The 20,771-nt window shown below is 26.7% G+C and overlaps 2 protein-coding genes and 1 long non-coding RNA gene across 4 annotated transcripts; 2 read left to right on the top strand and 1 right to left on the bottom strand.

Annotated features, from left to right (window-relative positions):
- Positions 1-1,003: 1,003 nt before the first annotated feature.
- Positions 1,004-9,391, bottom strand: LOC123270986. Of its 2 annotated transcripts, none has more exons than XM_044737193.1 (4): positions 8,807-9,391; positions 7,844-8,133; positions 6,139-6,198; positions 1,004-1,524 (listed from the first exon to the last, which is right to left on the bottom strand). In XM_044737193.1, the coding sequence occupies exons 2-4, from the start codon at positions 8,093-8,095 to the stop codon at positions 1,060-1,062; spliced, it is 777 nt and encodes a 258-aa protein (XP_044593128.1). In that variant the 5' UTR covers positions 8,096-8,133; positions 8,807-9,391; the 3' UTR covers positions 1,004-1,059. The 2 variants fall into 2 exon arrangements, with proteins under 2 accessions (XP_044593128.1, XP_044593129.1); XM_044737194.1 differs by having other exon boundaries at positions 7,844-8,129.
- Positions 9,392-13,067: 3,676 nt separating this feature from the next.
- Positions 13,068-19,341, top strand: LOC123270999. The gene is made up of 4 exons (XR_006510751.1): positions 13,068-13,618; positions 15,437-15,561; positions 15,651-16,002; positions 19,281-19,341. It is a non-coding gene; the product is annotated as an uncharacterized LOC123270999 (long non-coding RNA).
- Positions 19,342-19,477: 136 nt separating this feature from the next.
- Positions 19,478-20,186, top strand: LOC123270168 (nucleoporin GLE1-like). Its single transcript, XM_044736109.1, has one exon. It carries the CDS (start codon positions 19,478-19,480, stop codon positions 20,123-20,125), a length of 648 nt encoding a protein of 215 aa, XP_044592044.1. The 3' UTR covers positions 20,126-20,186.
- The last annotated feature ends 585 nt before the right edge of the window (positions 20,187-20,771 follow it).

Genomic DNA, 20,771 nt, shown 5'->3' with positions numbered 1-20,771 from the left:
TCCATATGTAAAAGTAGGTGTATATTATAAGTCATCGCACTTTTACCAAAATAATCTTGATAGAAAACTGCATATTTGATTAACAAAAATCCGGCCACTCGCAGTTGTTCTTTTGTTATCTTTTCTGATAGCATAATATTTAATGCTTCCACTAGCATTGCTAAATGATCTAAATATTTTTTGGGAGTAATCCCTCGAGACAAATCAAAGAATAAAAAGCAACCATGACCGCCATTCAGAAGCTTTCCAAATTTGTCTATCTGTTATAGCTCTCGGGGACCGGGTGATGCAAGTTGGGTGTTTAAAGCTCATAATCCTTTTATTTATAATCTCCAGTTGATTTGGATTACCTACATAATACTCCTTACCAAAGGATGTTAACAATATATCGGTGTGCTGCATCACTGCACCCAATAAAAAAGCGTGCATGTAGTCTGGGGACATCCCATCAACTAAGTCAAAATATTTTAAATTCATCAGTGGTGAGGGTCCCCAGACGCCCATCACATCTTTCACATATTCACTCTGACCTGTGAGTTCCATTTTGCTTTTGATTGATGCATCATTACGATCCGGAGGAATTGTTGTACTCATTGTGTACTTTTATATCCTTCAACAGTTTCTGCCGGATGCTCACAAAACGTACACCCGTATGAACCATTAAATTTTTTCATATTTAGTAGCTTGCATCTCGCTACTGAGTCAACAACAGCACAGATTGGAATGAATTTGCTAACAATCATTCTATCTCTTAACTTCCATTCAAAGCCTTTTTCTGATAATTTATTGCCTTGATCAACGAATGGTTTCAAAAATATTTGCATATTTGGTTCTTTTTCATGTATCCAAATACCACACATAATCATATGCTTCATCTGCAATTTAGGAGGCAATTCATTTATAATGATATAGATTGGCCAGGTTGAAATTTTACTAGATTTTGACGCTTGGCATCCATCTGTATTAAAGGTGTATGTTAAATTAAAATTTTCTGATAATGGATTATTTGCAGTTGATAATTTCTTGTATATTTGTCCATCAGTAATGTTTTCAATATTATTAAAGTCCCCTTTTGGTTTTTCCTTCGAAACGGTCGATTAGAGCTTCTTGTACTTTACTATCTTGTAATATTGTCTTAAGTTGCGTTTCCATGTCTAATGTTAAGAAGAACGAAATATTTGATGAATTATCCTCAATTCCGCAATTAGGACACTTCAAGTCTTCAGAATTTGAATTATTTTGAGCCCCAATATATAGTGAACAATCCTTACAAAACATATGGTAGCAAATCATTTTATCGTTAAGTTGCAATAGTTTAAAAAGTTGATACTTTGACTCTGGAACTACTTTATGACCGAACAAAGTATTGATTAGAGACAATATTGCTACTATAGTTGTCCACGGTAAAGATTGCTGAGCTCCTAACAGCAGTGTCATTAATAATGCTTCACCTCTTGTTATGGATGTACATTTACATAGCGACTCATTATATTTTTCTTCAGCGCTGTTTTCATTACTAAAATTCTGTAAAAAAAAAAAAAAAGTAAACGATTATTACAACTATTAGTCAAATAAATATGTGGTTTAATAGATCAAAAAAGTACAAAGATAAAATAATTTACTAACTATTACAAAACTTTGACTATGTAGTAAAGTAAGAGTACCAGTACCCGATCAGGCACTCATTCTGCCTCACTTGGAGTATTTTTTGTACTTATATTATAATTTAGTAACGAAAAGTAAATTAAACAACTAAAATAATATTACTTAATTAGTCTTTAATTAAAATTTAAAATTTCATACAAGATTATTCTATTGAATTATAAGAAATTAAATCATTTTTAAGCGACCGTTACGACTTATAACTGCTTTCGGTGGTTGTCATTGCAATAAATGTTTATCAACAGCAATAACACTGATTTCAAAAGTCACCAATAACGGGTATATATACACGCCAAAATATAGGTGAATTCATTTTTGTAATTTTTAATCATCGATCTATGTTTTTAAAAAGTTAAATATTATTTTTAATAATTAACATCTAAAATATTGCGATTCACTACTTTTTCTGATCTTTTTACGTACGGAACTAGTACTGGCTCACAGTTTATTTATTATCATAACTTATGATTTGTTATAAGTATTTTATCATTAAGTTCTATTTATTGTTTTTAAGCAGAATAAAAGTGAAAATTTACTTTATTTGAATGCCTTGATGAATAAAATTTTCTTTTTCAATCAATAAATTTAAAAAGTATAAATTTAAGGGGAACACCACTATGACGAATTTGGGGATCGGATTTTTTATTTTATTAAGGGTACATTAAAAATTATTACCCTACATTTTTATTAAAAAATTTTATTATTTCAAAATTATTAACAATCTCGTGGAGCACTAGAAAAAATTTCCCCCTCGACGGTCGGTTCGATAACTCAAAAACGGATCATCTGAAAATAAAACCCAAATTGCTTTTTAATCAGTAAGGATGTAGTTATCGTCGCACGTACAGAATTAAAAATTTTTTATTTTAAAGATTTTTAGCCGGGTTAAAATAAAAAAAAACAGTAAGAATAGCGAGAAAATTTTCAATTAGTCGCAATTTTTTAAAAATTAAAAACTTTTCAAATTCCGTACGTGGGATGATAACTACATCCTTATTGATTAAAAAACACTTTTGGTTTTTATTTTCAGATGATCCGTTTTTGAGTTATCGAACCGACCATGGAGGGGGAAATTTTTTCTAGTACTCTACGAGATTGTTAATAACTTTGTAATAATTAAATATTTTTTTATAAAAATTTAGGGTAAAAATCTCTAATGTACCCTTTATAAAATAAAAAAAATCCGATCCCTAAATTCCTTTATTTTCCGTGTCAAAAATTCCAGAAAATCACCTATTTTTTTCGATCGTCATAGTGGTGTTCCCCTTAAGATTTTAAAAGTGACTTTAACATTAATTTCTTTAAAAAATATTTGTTTACTGTTTTCATTTATTGCATTAAATTTTTATACGTGAATTGTAAAGTAATTAATTAATAATATTTATTCATTATTTACAAGAAAATTTTTACAAATATGACAAAGTGAAAAGAGAGGCAGTATTGAATGAAAAAATCGAATGGAGTGCTAGAGGCAATATTATAATTGTTTCTGCTTTTTGTTTGTGGTTTAAATTATTTTAAATAAATAATTATTAAAAATTATGATTGCTCATATTTTGAAAGTATTTTTAGTAAATAATAAAATAAACTAATACTTTTAATAAGTTCGTACAAGCACATTTATGAAATTCGGTACTGGGATAATTTACTGATCCACAACTACGTAGTAGTTCCCGTCAATTTTCCGTGAGTCGGTACTGGAATAGATAACTAAGTGTTTTCAAATACAAATATTAATTATTTATATCAGTTAAATAAAAAATCATTTTTCTGTCTTATAATTTTACAGTATAACCTTATAATCATTGGAAATGTTTTTATTATTAAGTTTTGTTTTGTCACAACCGAATAGTGAGCCGGTACTAGTGCTCTTATCTTAATAATTAAAAAAAATATATTTTTCTTTTCAATAAGCTATTTAATAATATTCTGCAAACATTGGTGTGTCTAGACGTTTAAAGTTCTGATTTTTATTTTCTCTCTCGAAGATTTTTCTAAATATAAAATTGTAGAATGACAGTAGATATGGGTGTTATTGCTTTAATAATAAACGATTATTAACCCTCTACAGACAAACGCTTTTTCATCTATAATCCACTTTTTTTTTTTTCATTAATTTCAGGCTATTTTTTAAGGAAAAGGGTTTTTCTTACATCGATTGTTGCATACTGTTTGATTGAATTACTACAAATTTTATAAAATATAAAATCGCCAAATTTCAAAGTTTTCTTGCATGATATAAATTATCTTGAAAATTATGGCTGCTATACGAAAAAAAGAGTATTGGAAAATAAATACTGTTTTTCAAGTAAAAACAGATCCCTGTAATTAAAATTGCTACAAGTATTACACTTAACATTGTTTTAACTGAGATTTTATCTGGCAATAATAACTGATAATTGAAAATACCAAATATTCCAGTTTTGAGTGTAATTTTAGTTGCAAGAAGCTTAAAGCTGTCAGTAGCTTATTAATTTTTTATTGAGAAATTAATTGTGAATAACAGAAAATGTAAAAATTCTCATTTATCGGTGTTTACTCTGAAGTACAGTCATTCTTCCAGTTTCACACCAGAGGGACTTGGCTGGTGTTTGAAACTTTAATTTTTCCATTACCTTTTTAACGTGTATTTTTACAAACATAATTACTTATTGAAGTCTAAAAACGATTATCTAAAAATTTCATGTTTTCTTTTGTTTCTTAATATTTGTGGATTCATTAAAAATTAGTATATTACACTACAAGGGCCGAAAGTTGAATGTTCGACCCTGCGCGTCATTATGCCCGAGGCGAAGCCGAGGGCATAATGACGCGCAGGAACGAGATTTCAACTTTCGGGCCGTGTAGTGTATACGATTTTTCTTCATAGCCGGTCGAAAGTACGTTATTAATTTTATTTTTAACTTTAAATGTTGATAAGTATGTTTTGATGCCTGCCCCGACATTTGCGGCACGAGCGAAGCGAGTGCTGCTGGTCGGGGGCAGGCATCAAATACATTCGAAGAGTCAAGTCTGGTCATATTTTTTAATACACTGAGAAAAAAAATACTTTTATTAAGAAAATTTTCTTGATACAAGAATTCATGTTCTTGAAAATTTTCAAGAATATATATTTTAGCTCAAGAACTAGTTTAATTGATTGAAATAATTTTACTTAATTTAAATAAAGCTATTCTCTTGTTTATCTATTATTCAAAGATAAATATTGACGCTCTTCTCTTCAGAAATTAATAATTAATAATAATAGAATATTTGATCGTCATCGAATTTTTTGTACCAAGAAATTGTTAATTGAGTAAAAGTTTTTTTTCTCAGTGTAATAAATAAATTTCATTTTATCAAAGATGTATTCATTTTTATTAGTTTAACAAATTATATTAGTTATTATAAAATTTATAAAACAAAACATATTATAAGCTAAAAACTCTTATTGTGTTTTTTTGTCGTTTTCATTTTCAATTGAATGATCACAATTATTAATAATACTTCCATAAAAACACAGTTTTCAAACTTGATATTAGAACAATTAAAAATCGTATCTCCACTAAATATATAGTTTTGATAATTCATAATTTGATTATTCAAATTAAAATTTGTAGATAAGCATTCTAACGATGGTTTATTGGTAGGAGTATAGAATTGTCTTTAATAGTACTTTGATATTAAATTAACAGACGACAAAACAACATTAATTAGTATATTACACACCGAGGGAAGTAAAGTAAGAAATGTCTCAGATCACATGTAATTGTTGGCCGAGGCGAAGCCGAGGTCAACAAACATGTGATCTGAGGCTTTCTTATTTACTTCCCGAGGAGTGTATGCTATTTTTTGCTCGACGAAGGCAGAAAGTGGCAATTTCGTTTAGCGCAGCGGGCCGAAATTTGACGCTTTCTGCCCGTCGAGCAAAAAATTATTTTTAAGGTTGAAGGTAGCAACAGAAATGACAGCGGTTAAAAATTTGTTATAGCGACAGAATAAATAGTCCCTAGTTGCGAGTGTAATTACGCATGAGAAATTTTTCCTCCCGCTGTTATAGAGAGCGCGCGTGTACTTCTCACAGGGAGTAAATGTTAAACTTTCATTTCTGCTATTAGGGAGGAAAATACGTACTTTCGACCGAGGTATGAAGAAAAAATATATATATAGATTATATATTTTTTGTTTTATGTAAAACTACATAAAAAATGTATAAAAAAGAGAAATATAAATTATATATGCATTTTTATGTGTAGTTGGTGCATTTTTCAATTTCTAATAATCACACTTTACCAAAAATTTTTGAATCAAAAAATAAAGATCTAAATTTATTATTTGAGTAGTTTTTGTATAATTTTTATTTCAAATTTTTGGAAAAATTCAATTAAAAATTTTCATTGCTATACTCTCCAATTTTTATGCTACTGTTAGAATAATTATAGTTTTTCTAGTAGTTCTTTCAGGTTCAGTAAGATAATATTTATTTAGTTTTAATACCTGCTGATGAAAATCATTCGAAGTTGACTCATAAAAAGGCTCGTCCAAGCGTTCTTCAGCCTAAACACATCAGAGTTATAAGATAAAAAAAAATATGTGTGTGTACCAGAGTACACAGGTAAGAAGTGAAACTTCTTTATGACATCATTTTTTTACTATTTATAACTTCACAGAAATTAGGTAGATGAGACTTTAGAAAAAAAAATTTTTCCGGATTAAATTAAAGCTATTTTGGTATTATAGACATGCATACAAATAATATGAGTAATTCATTTTATCATTGCTCTTATCTATATTATTAAGAGAATAAGCGAAATTTTGTGGCCAGTGTATTTATATGATAAAATGGGTTTTTATGGTTAAATTTGGTATCGTTGGAAAAGTTTTGACCTGGAGTTGTGCCTTTTTAAGGTTTCATATCATTCTCACCAATAGTTAGTTTATGATGATAAGTACTTAGGCTGTATTCGAAAATGTTCTATCTCTAGATACATAGTTAAGAAATGACCCTGTATCTTGTGACCTATTGACGTTGTTAAAGATATAAGCTCATCTCGATGTTACACTCATCAAGACCTTTCATTTAAGTACCCACATCAATTTTTCATATATTTATATGTATTATATCTATCTATATATGAAAAATATATCAAAATGCATGTGGGTACTCACATGAAAGCTCTTGATGAGTGTAACATCGGGATGAGCTTATATTTTTAAAAACGTCAATAGTTAAAAAAGTACAGTGTAATTTAACAAAAGTCATTATTTAATAAAGCAAAATTTTATTTATTTATAGTTCACAAGTCACAGTAGTCACATAGTGAACTGCAAGGTTGGTAGATTTAATTATTGTATTTCATCAATTATGATCTCATAGTCATTACCATTGTTGTCATTTTTTAGATTCTGCCATTATTTAATCTAAAAATTAGTTAATCAGTTTACCAAAATTATATAAAGAACTTTAATATCGATGTTCTAATTAGCAAATTGTTTAACTCCATTTTAGAAAATCTTCCATTTATTCGAAAACAATTAGTTAAAAATTTATTATCACTTTAAAAACCATTTAATAACTAATAGAGGTATAATATTTTAGTTTGGATCATTCCAATAATTTAAAATTGAACTATTGCTACATCAAAATGTTAAAAAATCACCTTCTATAAAATAAGGAGTTAGACCAATTGCTAATTAGACCCTCGATATTCATATTTCATGCCATAACTTAGTAAAAATAATTCAAAGCAAATATTTAATAACTTACTCAATTACACAAGTTATGAGTAAATAATTGGAATTATCTATTCAAAGTAATACAATTATTTGATGACAGTTAATCTTGTAGACATGCAATGATTTTATAGAATTCAAAATTAATAGATAAATCATTAGAAACAATAATTAAAAAATATGTAAAAATAAATATTTTTATTTACTAATAATTGTTTTGTTTTATTTTTAAATTAACATTTGATTAGTTTTTTTAATTGTTTTTAGAATTAATAATGCTTACTAGATTTATTCTTTACGGCGCTATACTGAACTTTGATAAAAAAAAAAACAACATGGCGCGTAACGGAAAGTTGTGACGATTTTTTTTTTACATTGCTACAAAATTTCTCTCATACGTCGGTAAAGAAGTTTCACTTCAAAAATATTCATAATTTACTTCTATAAAGTATTATTTAAAGGTTATTACCTCAAACCAAACTTCTTCCTCATTAAGTTGCTCATTATAATCATCATCAAACCATGAATGTCTAGTAGTTTCATGTTCATCTAATTCATCCCGAAGCCACAAATTTGAATCAAGTCCGTATACTTTGCCATTTGTGTTATCAGTGCTTGAATTTATATCAATAATTTCAAAATTTTGCTCATTACTTAATTGCTGGGCATCATGAATAATGTCCAAATGATACTCGGGACTGTTGCTATTATGATTTCTCATTTCTCCGACTAAAGTTTTTCCATTTCATGTTTCTCTTGATATAACACATAAGAATTAAATATATTAATTAATAAATTTAAAAAGCATAATTTTTCTTTTTAACTTATAAATGGATCATTCAATGTCAAATCAACTTCTGTATTAAAAAAATTTTTTTTTAATTAATATTTTGAAATAACGTAAAACATCCTTCTAACGTATTTGGATTTTTCAATATTAGTAAAAAGAATTTCATAAAAAAAAAAAAAAAAAAAAAAAAGTGAAGTGAACAATTCAACTCTAACAAATTAAAAAATTTTTAATTTTTTATGAAATTGGAAATTTCAGAATTTTATAAAATTAGTGAGACATTAAATAAAAACATTTGGAACAAATATTTAATATTGAAAGTCTATTGTAACAATTTTTTAATTTTTATAAATTTTTCATTAACTTAATTTTATAAATTAAAAAAAATTCCGATATTTTGAAGATCTGAGAGCCTTTTACTAATTAAAAGAAAAAAACATTCGATGTATGTATATTTAATACACCTAAAGTTTTGGATATGTTTAAGACATAACTTGAAATAATGCAAAAAAAAATTCTTTGTTTTGAAAATCCTGATTGCTTCTTATCTTTTGAGTGTATTGTTTCTACATTAAATCTTTCTTATTATATATTATGTTCATTATATATGAATAATTTACTATTTTTAAGAGTGATACTTACAATCTTTGATCGTTGTTTTTCTAAGGTAGAAAGTTGAATGAGGCATTGCACACTTGCCAAAACGATCAAAATATTTTTGGTATGGACCTCGGCGCATGATGCTAGATAGATGATGATCACAGACAGATAAAATTTAACCGTCTAATATGTTACACTTCACATGAAATTTAGGTAATATTAACCTTTCTCAAAATGCACTAAAATATATACACCACATGTACATTTTATACACAGAAATAAATAAAATAGTTCTTCTTTTTACAAAAATTACAAAATTTTATCAATATTATCGTAACTTTTGGTACAGTAGAATGACGTAAAGAATGATTATGAAAAGAAAACAAATTAAAAAAAAACTAAACATGAATATACTATGCACTGAGATAGGCGAACTGTTCCAGCTAAGTAGTAGCAGCGTGACTGATGATCGTCTTTTCGAACTCATGATTCTTTTATCCCCACCACCAGTTTCAAAAGTGAACTCTCTGGCCCACCAATTTTTCCTATAGTATCTACTCTACTTACGGAAATGTAGTCTAGACAACAAGTGATGCTTGGGTTTTAATTTATTTGGCGTCACACAATAGTTGCAATTATTTACTATATTTGCAATATTTTTAACAAATTGGGCTAGGCTTTCTGTAAAAGTATTGCAGCCATTTTAAGCTCAAAAATATCCATAAATAGCAGAAATTTGTTTTTAAATCCCACCTCCCGGAAGTTTATTATTAATCTATATAATTTAATTTGTGTATTGAAAATTCATTTGAAAACGAGTCGATTGACTTGTGCCAGCACCACACGGAACGAATAAGTTTAAGCACAATAAACTATTTTGAATAATTAAATATAAAAATCCAAGAGTGATGAAAATTAAAAATCTTCTTGTAAATGTATTTTTTTTTTTTAATAATTCAAACAATTAATTATTTTAGCAAGAATGACTGAGAAAATAACAAAGTCAGAGCTGTATATTTTATCCTACTTGAAATGTCAATATTCAAACGCAAAAAATTTTTAATTAATGCATAAAAATCGAAAAATTATAGCAAAACATAATTCTCATTCTATCAATGTTAACAATAAAATATAAAAACTTTTCATTGGTAATTTATTCGATTTTCAAAGAGATCCCTTTATACTTAGATGAATAATTTAATATTACTTTTTAAGTCACAAAATTCTATTTTTGAAAAAAAAAATGTCATTTCAAAATACTAAGATTTTAAAACATTGTTAAATCAATTGCCGCAAAAATTTTTTATACGCCCTTATGCTTTTTCATCGGTACCTCTTACCGAAGTAAGAGAGGTATATAGCGATGTGTGTGCCTTTAATCTTCTTTTACTTTTTCAAGAACGAAATCTTTAAATTGAATAGAAAGTGCTATTTAAAACGGGAAAAATTCTAGCAAAGTTGAGAATGTTCGATATTCAATGTGTATTCTTTACGATTGATTAAGGTGGTTTAAACACAACATGTCGTTTAGATTGTAGCAGTCATTTTTCATTGACGCAGCTATACTAGTGTTATTGCTTATCTCAGACTAGGAAGTGAGAATTCGCCCGATGCCGACATTTCATGCGCACGGGGACGGGTGCGAGCACGAAATCGGGCGAATTCTCACACAAAAAGAAATGAATTCGAAAGCTTTAATTCCAAGATCCGATTGATGTTCTTACCAAGTTTATTAATCAATTTATATATCTACGAAACTATTGAGGACACAATAAAGAAACATTGTTTGGAAAATTCGGTAAAAAATTATGAGTCCGATCTGAAGAAGCTGTTATTCGGAAACGAATCAATATTTGTTTTAATTTTATTTTTTTGTCTTATCAGGAAACAATATAGATATCAGGAAATAGATTTACAGTTTGTTGAAATTTTTCATTTGCATTCTTAAATGATCATTGATCGTTTATGTAAAAAGTAAATTTCCCACTTCATCGAAAAAAAACCAAGCTAAGTATTTTATTCACTTTTTTCGAATAAAAATTTTTTCTTAAAAAAATAGTGATTTATAATTTTTATGTTGCTAAAATGTTGATAATGTTTTCGAAACTCACCAATTTTTTATTCCAGTAAAAATATTACTTGGTTAGAAAAAAAAATCGATTTATTCTTGACTTATAGTTTTTGTAGTTTACGTTCTGTTTTTGTTTAGTTTTTAATAATAAAATAATTTTTAATCATTTCAATCATTTTTCGTACTCATCAAACATCAGATTTAAATAATTCTGTTATTAAATTAAGAAATTTCACGCAAGGATTTAAAATAACTTATTTTTTTCTTTTTTTTTCAACATTTTAGGTTGATATAGCTACAGAGCTAGGTCAACGAAATGGCTTGATTTTTTTCTTTACAAATACTTTAAACACAGAAATATATTAAGAAAAGTATATATAGATATATATATATATATATATATATATATATATATATATATATATATATATATATATATATATATATATATATATATATATATATATATACTTTTATAAGATCACCATCTATTCAATTAAATAATAAAGTTAAAATATGGGCTTTATAAATGTGGGATTTAAAAAAAAAACAAATTGAAATTAAATATATTAAAAATGTTTGTCAGAATAGAAAATTGATACTTTCCCCGACAAATTAAAATACTATAATTCAAAGATAAAGAAATACTGCCAACAGCTAATGTTATGTATATATCTATACAATAGGAGAAAACAAGTAACAATTGTTTTCCCTCCGCCGCCTAACAGTCCTCGTCTATTCGCACCTACTAAACTGCTCGTATTTCTTTAAAACAAATGAAGAAAATTTTCGGTACCGTAACTGTTCCACAGGTTTACAGAGATATTCTTTTTCATCATTGAAATTAATACTACAATTATTTTTTATAATAAAACTTCAACCTATGAAAAAATTCAATAGCTTATAATAATAGTGACTTACAAAATGAAAGTTTAATCGTTAAAACTAATCTTTTAAATATGTATCACTTAAATATCAACTGACAGAGATCGTAATTGATAAACTTGTAATATTATCACCTCAACAGAATATATTTATTTTGACATTTACGCTCTCTTGTTCTTTATTATTTACAGCCCAAGTACTGTGAAAATAAATACTGCTGCTTTGAAGTATTGATGATACATTTTCAAATATAACGAACTTTATGTACAAAAATTTAATAAAAGATAAACAAAAATTGTATAAAATTAATACACTGTTTTTAATTGATAATTAAATTTGATAATTTTTAAAAATTTAAGAAATATGGATTTGGAAAATATAACAATTTTTGTGATATTAATGAAAGACTATTTTATAATTGCTATTTAAATTTTATACATTCGAGTCGCGTTATGAGCCCTCTTAGTGTCTCTCTTATTAACGCGAGTCTGGTTAAAAGAAAAGACAACAAGCCGGGTTCATAACGCGACTCGACTTACTGTGATACTTTTATACTACTCAATAGTAATATGTCAAACGTACATTCACATACACACATACATATGTAAAAAAAATAAAATGGAAACCTATTTGTCGATCTTTTGGCTAAGTGTATGTATAATAGATAAAAGGATTATATAGTCTAGACTGCAAGTAGTATATTTCTATATAGTAAATTACTTCAAGGCTACAGTTTTTGGAAATCTTTGTAAAAATTTAAAGGCATACCGATGTAAAAGTATTTTTAAAAGATTATGATTCCAATGATATTAAAAATATCTATTTTCATTAATTACTATATACCTTGCGCAATCGTTACTTGAGTTAATTTTATTTCAATTCAAATACTTGATTTGATTACGTCACAGAATTTATTAACAATGGCATCAAAAATCACTTTCTGCAAATATATGCACTTCGGACTATTCTTACTACACGACATGAGGTGCTGATACCAATGAAACAAGTTTTGTTAAATTAATTTAACAAGTAAATTTACTTGTATCAAGAACTATAAACATTTATTTATAATGGAAATAAATATTTATCGATTTTCAATTGATTTCGATATAAGGTTCATTACTTACATTTTACGAACGACAAATATGAATATAAAAACGGAAGACATCTGACTATTTATTTTTTTTATCATAAATAAAGTTATAAAGAAAATATTAAAATCAAGAATTGCACATAGAAAAAATTTGAAAATTAAAAGCACAATTTCTAAAAACATTATTCTGAAACTAATTGATTTTTTAAATAAAATTGAAAAATGGTGTGTTGAAGTATGCATCATCACTTATTTCACCATTCAACATTAAAAATTATTTAAGACTTGAAGAAATAAAATCTTAAGGCGTCTAGAAAGAACCGCGAAAAATCGTAGCCATCATTTTGTTATAGTAAACAGACATATAACTACGCTGGATATCTATACACGCAGCGAGTATATCTTAGGTACGCATACATATGATTTTCGGTGTAGTGATGCATAAATGTCTCACATACACGCTGACAATGTGCTGATGTACGTCGTGTATATTCGTCCGCCGGCGCTGGTAGTGGTGCGACGCATGCCTACACAAAAACACACTTAAAACTAGCCGAACAACAAACTTTTAGTTTGGTCTTCATACAACCGTAGGCGGTATTTTTATTTCTTCGGTGACTATCGTATCGAACGCATCAATATGTGGAAATTTGCTGAAATAGAAATACTCTCGACTAAGCAAAAATGGATTGTAGAAACTCAGTTTATAGAAAATTTCGAAAAATATACTCAAACAACAAAAATAAAGTGTATCTTTTAAAGCAATTAGGAAAATCTGAAAAATGTTTAATATTAAAAACCGCAAGTAAGTATTAAAACACAAATATTTTTTCATCGAAAGTTTATGAAGCTAAAATTTTAATAATTTTCTTTCGTGTAATCAATTATGATAAAAATTATTCGTTATAAATTCGAACTTATTCATTGTTCTCTTTTTAAGTAATTTTTAAGACATTGTTTATCAGAATAATTTGGTTTTTATGCGTCAAAAATTCTTAAGATATTAGTTAATTTCTGTGACATAAATATTTTAATTTTTTATCAATTTAAAATTAATCATTGAATTAAAAATTTTTAAGGTTTATTGTTTTATGTACAACAGTTAACGTTATATAGATAAAATTTTGAAGGATGATTAAATTTTTTATTTTTAATAATTCATCAATTTTTAATTATTTGAATTGAAAAAATAAAAATTGAAAAATGTGAAGAAATTGGAAAATTTTCAGTTATCATTCGAATTTATAATTTTATTCAAAATAATGGTAATTGAAAATAAAACATGATTATTCAGTTACCCTGAATAAAAAAGTATTGAGACAAGGAAAAAAGTATTGAAAAAATTGAATTGACTAGAAAACCAATTCTTTTTCAATACTTTTTCCTTTGTGTCAATACTTTTTAATCAGGGTAATGTAAAATAATTAACATAATATACAAGATGTAGAATTGTAAAACTATTTGATTTTTAAATTATTTTTATTTGTGTACACTGAAAAAAGTTTTCTGCTCGGCACTATCTACTGTATAGTAAGATCCGTCACCGATACAATCCGTAGAGGCTACAAGTAGCAATCTGGATAGTGACCATCACGATCTATTCGGTGCCATTCACGAAACGTATTATTGCTACCGTTAGCATAGTTTTCCTAAACTCACTCTCCTCTAGATAGTAAAGTGTGGATCGTGACAGTAGCGATCTCGTATCGTGCAGAGCAAAAACTTTTTAGTGTTAAGTTCATTAATGAAAAATTATAGTGAAAATCGTAACTATCAAAACTGACATAATGTGTAGATTTGGCAAGGCCAATGAAAATTAAAAATTGCTAAAATTCTACATTAAAAGATTTTTATATTGAAAAAATAGATTAAAATTTTATTTTAAAAATGATAACAATAAATTTGCATATAAAAGTTTCTGAATATAAAAGCAGTAAAAGTAACTGTCTTACAATGTTATAAAATTAAACAATATCTTATTTTTGACAATGGAATTAATTTCGGACTAAAAAGATGATTAAGAAAAAGTTCAAGAACTATTAAGTTTGAAGAGTAATTAAATATATTATCGATCTAAGAAATTTTTGAAATAACTTTTATTATTGCAACTTAAATTAAAAACGAACGTAAGAGAGCAAACAGATTCATATTAAAAATGAATAACAATTTTCGTACATCGAAAGAAAAAAATTTCTATAATTTACATTAAAAATGTTTTTATTTCTAACAGGTTTATGAAAATGGACACCTGCAGATACTTATTATATTTAAAATATGAAAAAAAAAAATTTTTCGGTTACGTTATGTTTGCATTAGAAAAAAAAATTGTAATTTTTGCAAAATTTTCAGTTAAATGTATGAAGAATTATGCATCTAAATATTGCAAAAATTTAATGTTGAGTAAGGTCAGAGCCCTAGTAGCTGCTCATGTACCAGTACATGCTCACTTGATGTATTTGTATATCTATATTCTCAAATATAGATATACAAATACATGGAGTGAACATGTACTGGTACATGAGCAGCTTCTGGGGCTTTTACCTTAATCAAATTTTTATCAATTTAAAAAATAATTTTTTCAAACTATTTTGAGGATAAGTCTAATCAAGATATTAAATTATAGATTCTATAGAAGAAATCAACAATCCGCGGTTAAGATCACGACGACCTAAACCACATCCATCCTCACTTGAAGAAAAATCCGATGACAGTGATGACTCAATAGATTTAGTTATGAGAAAAAGAAAGGTAAATACTTACTACAAAATAAAAAAATTCAAATTTCTTTTTTTTTTTTAAATCATAACAACTGCAACTTTTATTTTTCATTTTATTAGGCCAAAGGTAAAAATCAAATACAAGCGAAAAAATAACGAGTCATGACATATTGACAAAATACGAAGAACAGAGAAAGGAAGACGATAATTTTAACGGAGAGGTTCATGAAAGGGTTGAAGAAGAAAATGACGGTAGTCATGAAGAAGTTGATGAATATGATGATAATAATACCGAAAATGAACGTGAAAATGGCAAAAGAATCGTTAATGTTGTCATTGAACATGCTGGAAGTCATGATCAAAATGAAACAAGTGTGGGAAATGAAAATGATAGAGAAACTTCGGATGAAGATTTATTTGATACCCAAGTACAGATTAATCCAAAAATCTGGAAGGTGACGCGACAGACCAGGTAAGAAAAATTACAATATGGCAGTATATCAATTATTAATAATAAATATAACTAAAATCTCATAATGGAAACTCAAAATATAATAAATAAAAAATTATCTCACTATCTTAAAATTTTCGATTTATTTTATGCATAATAGTAATACGAATGAAATTCATTGAAAACTGTCATTTAAATTTTAAATCTGATAATAGAAAAAAAAAAATAATAAATACAATATTTTTGTAATAATAATTATTGAGATTTAGAAGTTCTAGATTTTTAACAATGAATCTTTTTCAGCAATGAGCTTTCAAGACTTTGAAATTATTAACGGTTTATTTATTAACGTCTGACTTTTATCTTCATGAGCATATTATAATATTTTAAAGAAAATTCTGGTTAGGCAAAGAAAATCGAAATTCGAATTGAATTTTTTCTTGAAATATAATGTTGTTGTCAATTACATTTTCTTGATTTTTCAAAAATAATGAGTTATTGTCATGTGATGGTCAGTTATAACAATTTTACATTTTACATTGAAAGCATATGTGAAGAAATATTCTCGAGTTATGAAGTTTTATAACCATTGTTTAACAAACAATTGAGCAATAGATGCAAATACATATTTTGATATAAAATTGAATACTCTATAAAAGGGATACTTTGCGCCTGCTCAATAAATTTGCTATTTCAATAATTTATTCAATTGAGAATTAAAAATATATAAGATTGGCATTTTTAATTAAATTTTATTTAAAATTACTATTAAAATAGAGTAAAAGAACCTATTAGTCGCCGCTGTAAAAGACTGATTACTGACATTTTTTCTTATTTTTTAAAAATGTAGCACTTGAAATTAAAATTAAACATTTTTGTGGTCTAGAGGTTTCAAAGATTATAAATAAAGTAGTCATAATAGAAATTAATAATTTAATTCATTAAGAAAGTTGCAAAATTAATGTTAAAGTCAGTAATGAGGTCCCTGTTACTAATATTGTCATTTTACCTTAGTCAAAATTTCTCATCGCTTTAAAAGAACATCAAAATTCAATGAATAGAAAAACTTTTGAATCTATGCTCTATCTTTCAATGTAAATAATGAAAACTTGCAAAGTAATAGATTTTTAAATAACATAACTGTATACTGTTAAACAGTTGATGACATCATTACTTTTAATAAAATCAATTTTTAACTTTTCAATAGAAGGAAAAAGACCTCTGTGCTGACCAGTTAAGAAATATTTTTTTCAAGTTAAGTCAATATTTGTAACAAAAATAAATTAATTCAGAAACAAAATAATTATACCGTTATGACCTAAATTTATAATTAAAAAAAAAAAAAAAATTACGAAAAACATTAATAAGCAATATGTAAATAAGTAAAATTAGCTTAAAATCCTAATGTGCTGTCTGTCTACCTAGCAGGTTCCTCTATTACGCTAATAGAAGGATTTGTTTATGGTTAAAATATTTGTTAATATTTAACAAATCATTTATTAGAGACGACTTTTAGTATTAAACAAATATTTCTTAGTATTTAAAATAATTTGTTTGTATTTAATAAATCTGATATTCATTTATTAAATATTAAAAATCTTTTAAATACTAAGAAATATTTGTTAAGGACTAAAAAGTCGTCCCTAATAAATGATTTGTTAAATATTAACAAATATTTTTAGCTATAAACAAATCCTTCTATCAGTGTAAGCTAGTCATTACCCGTGTATTGACCATCTTGGAGACAAATAATAACGGACAAAAAGTATGACTAAAAAAAATGCTACAAGAAAGTTATTCGTATGGAAGACTACAATTATAGAATAAAAAAAACAAAAATATATTTTTATGCACTGTCATAATTCACCTAACTAATTTTTAACTTGATTGATTTATCAATTTAGTAATTTCTCGAAGACAACGTTGTGTAATTGTTCTGAACTTTAGAATGATATTCGAATATTAAAGTTAAGAAATATTTATTTTGAAATTTTTATATTAATATTCAGCCTCCAAATAAAAGACGACAGGGTGGTCAATGGTACAAACATTGTCAATAATTTTACCATTCACATTCAGTCTGCTTCTTATAAAGACGATTATAAAAACATTTGTAATTTTTAATTTTTAAGAGTACTCTGCACTATGTACATGAAATGAATGAAAAAGTACAGTTTTTTTTTGTATAATTAAAAAAAAATGTTGACATTAACCGACTTGATAAGAAGTTATCAGAAATTCGAAGTAACGGACAAATGTATATATATTTTTTAATAGAATCGCTTTTCTAAATAATTTAATCATATTAATACTAGACTTGTTGATTTTACAATTTTTTCTTGTTTTCCAATATCATTCATGTAATTATAAACAAATTAGTGCGAAGTCTAGACCAAGTTATTAATAATATAAGTTTCGCAAATTCAGTTGTCTTTTATTTTATAAAATAAAAATGATAAAATATTTTAAATAAGCAGAGAATTTTTTTTCAAAAATAATAATAATGATAATTTTTTTAAAAGATAATGGAAAAATTTTAAACTTAGAATAAGACCAACCTGAACTTAAAATATCTTTTGAAAAGAAAATTTATCAAAAATTGAAAATAAATATAATGTAGAGAACTTCTAATCTCTTTTAACAAATTTTGTTGATTTAATCAATAAGTTCTGAAAATGACCAGATTGAAAATTTAAATTTTGAGAAATATTTGTTGCCATCTTGTGCAAGATGAAAATAAAAAATGTTTCAACTCAATTCAACTTTAATTATCAATATCAACAGCTCCTATTTAAGAAAGCAGGTATTTCAGTTGACAATTGCTATGTTAAATTTCACAATTTTGAAAAAAAAAAAAAATTATTCTTTGACTTAGTGATACATAATAGTATCACAGTTGAGCATAATGATTAGTTCGTTTATTTTAATGACCAAAAAATTTTCAGCTTATCTTTGTCATTAAATACTGTAAAAATTATTCGATTTTTTAAAAAGCTGCTTTTATAGTAAAATTCAATGCATATGTTTGCTCATAATTTGTATTACAGCAATCCCAATTAATGTGCTCTGTTTATCACGCGTGTTTCAATAGTGAAAAAATACACAGTTGATCGTAAATTTTTTCGTGATAACTATTTCTATATATTATAATTTAATTTTGTAGGAAAATTGTAAAACGATATTGCTTAGTCATGAAAATTAAAGCTAAACGTTTCACAAATTTTTTACTGAAAATGTAATTCATTATTTATTAATATAGTGTATAAATAATTTTTCTAATTAACTCTTATATTATGCAGGTTCCACCGAGAATTCATAATAACATAAATCTGAGAAATGTAACTGATCGTAGTGACGAGGTAAGTTATCAATTAATTCTGAACAATATGACATATTGCAGCATAAAGATAATAAAATTTACGAAAAGAATAAAACTGTAATTCTGAAAATAACACATTGTTATTAGAAAGTACAAAACAAAGAAGCAAACTGGAGCATGAAGGAATTAATTGAGCAAAATAGGAAATTAAATGCAATAATAGAAAAACAAAGGTATGATTCTCATGACCAACATCTACAACGAGAACGAGAACAGCAACAAATATTTGAAGAGGAAGAACGACAACGGCAATTAATGGAACTACACCAAAGACGAAAACTACTAAAAAGAGCACAACGAGAACGAGAAGAACTAGAACGAGAACAGCAAAAACAAGAACAACAGGAACGACAACAACAAGAACGAGAACGACGAGAACAAGAGCAGCGAGACCAACAACAGCGAAACCGAGAACAACGAGAACGAGAACGGCGAGAACGAGAACGACGAGAACGAGGGAACCAAATCGATGACGAAGAAGACGACTTAATTGATCAAGTCTACATCGGAAGGCAGATATTTATTTCTATCCTTGCATATACCGAGGCTTTTAGAGAGTATAGGCCCTCGAAATTTATAACTATAATGTCCCATGCGATATGGGGATATGAAAATTTAGCCCTCCGAGCTGTCAAAGTAGGCAAAAGAAATGCAAGAAAATTACCATTGACACCAGCGAAGAAGCTAGTGTTGGAAAAAGCAATACAAGAAATTTTTAAAACAAAGAAATTTATCCGCCGACATGGAGACCGTGGAGCGGAATAGAATCAATACATATTTGGGACGATCCATTACTAGTGCGATAAAAAGTAGCTAATCCTGACTAACAGAATTGTCATCATTAAACTAAACTAAAAATCAACTTTTTTGAATGACGACAAAAATTATCATAAGAACTTGAGCCCGTAATATTGATATTAAAATTTCAATCATCGCAATTTTGAATTTCTTCTATTTAACTAGTTTTTGTCTCTTATTTCCGAAATCATTGTAGTAAACAGAATTAACGTGAACATTTTAATGACAATTGAATGGTATGCAAAAAGATCAATCAGAAATTTTTTATCTGATATTATTTATCCTGATGAACTGCCTCAAAACTTGAATTGTCGAAAAAATTTAATTGTTAAACCTTTGGAATTTTTTAAGTCAACGCTCTACATAAAAATTTTCTTAATGGTTTTGGCTTTATTCATTCTTTAAGAAAATACTTAAATTAAAAATCGTTTTGATTTCACTGTAAATTTAATTTTTTGAAACAAAAGGAAAATTAGTTTACACTACAAAGCTGTTTATTTTGAAATATTTTGAAATTCATTCGCAATCTTCTTAGTAAAATAAAAATAATCATTTCTAAAAAGATTTCAATTTTCTCAATTGAAATCTAAAAGATCAATTTACAGCGAAAACA

Source organism: Cotesia glomerata, linkage group LG8, assembly GCF_020080835.1.
Source record: "Cotesia glomerata isolate CgM1 linkage group LG8, MPM_Cglom_v2.3, whole genome shotgun sequence".
Classification (NCBI taxonomy): domain Eukaryota; kingdom Metazoa; phylum Arthropoda; class Insecta; order Hymenoptera; family Braconidae; genus Cotesia; species Cotesia glomerata.
This window is presented reverse-complemented; position numbering and strand designations above follow the sequence as displayed.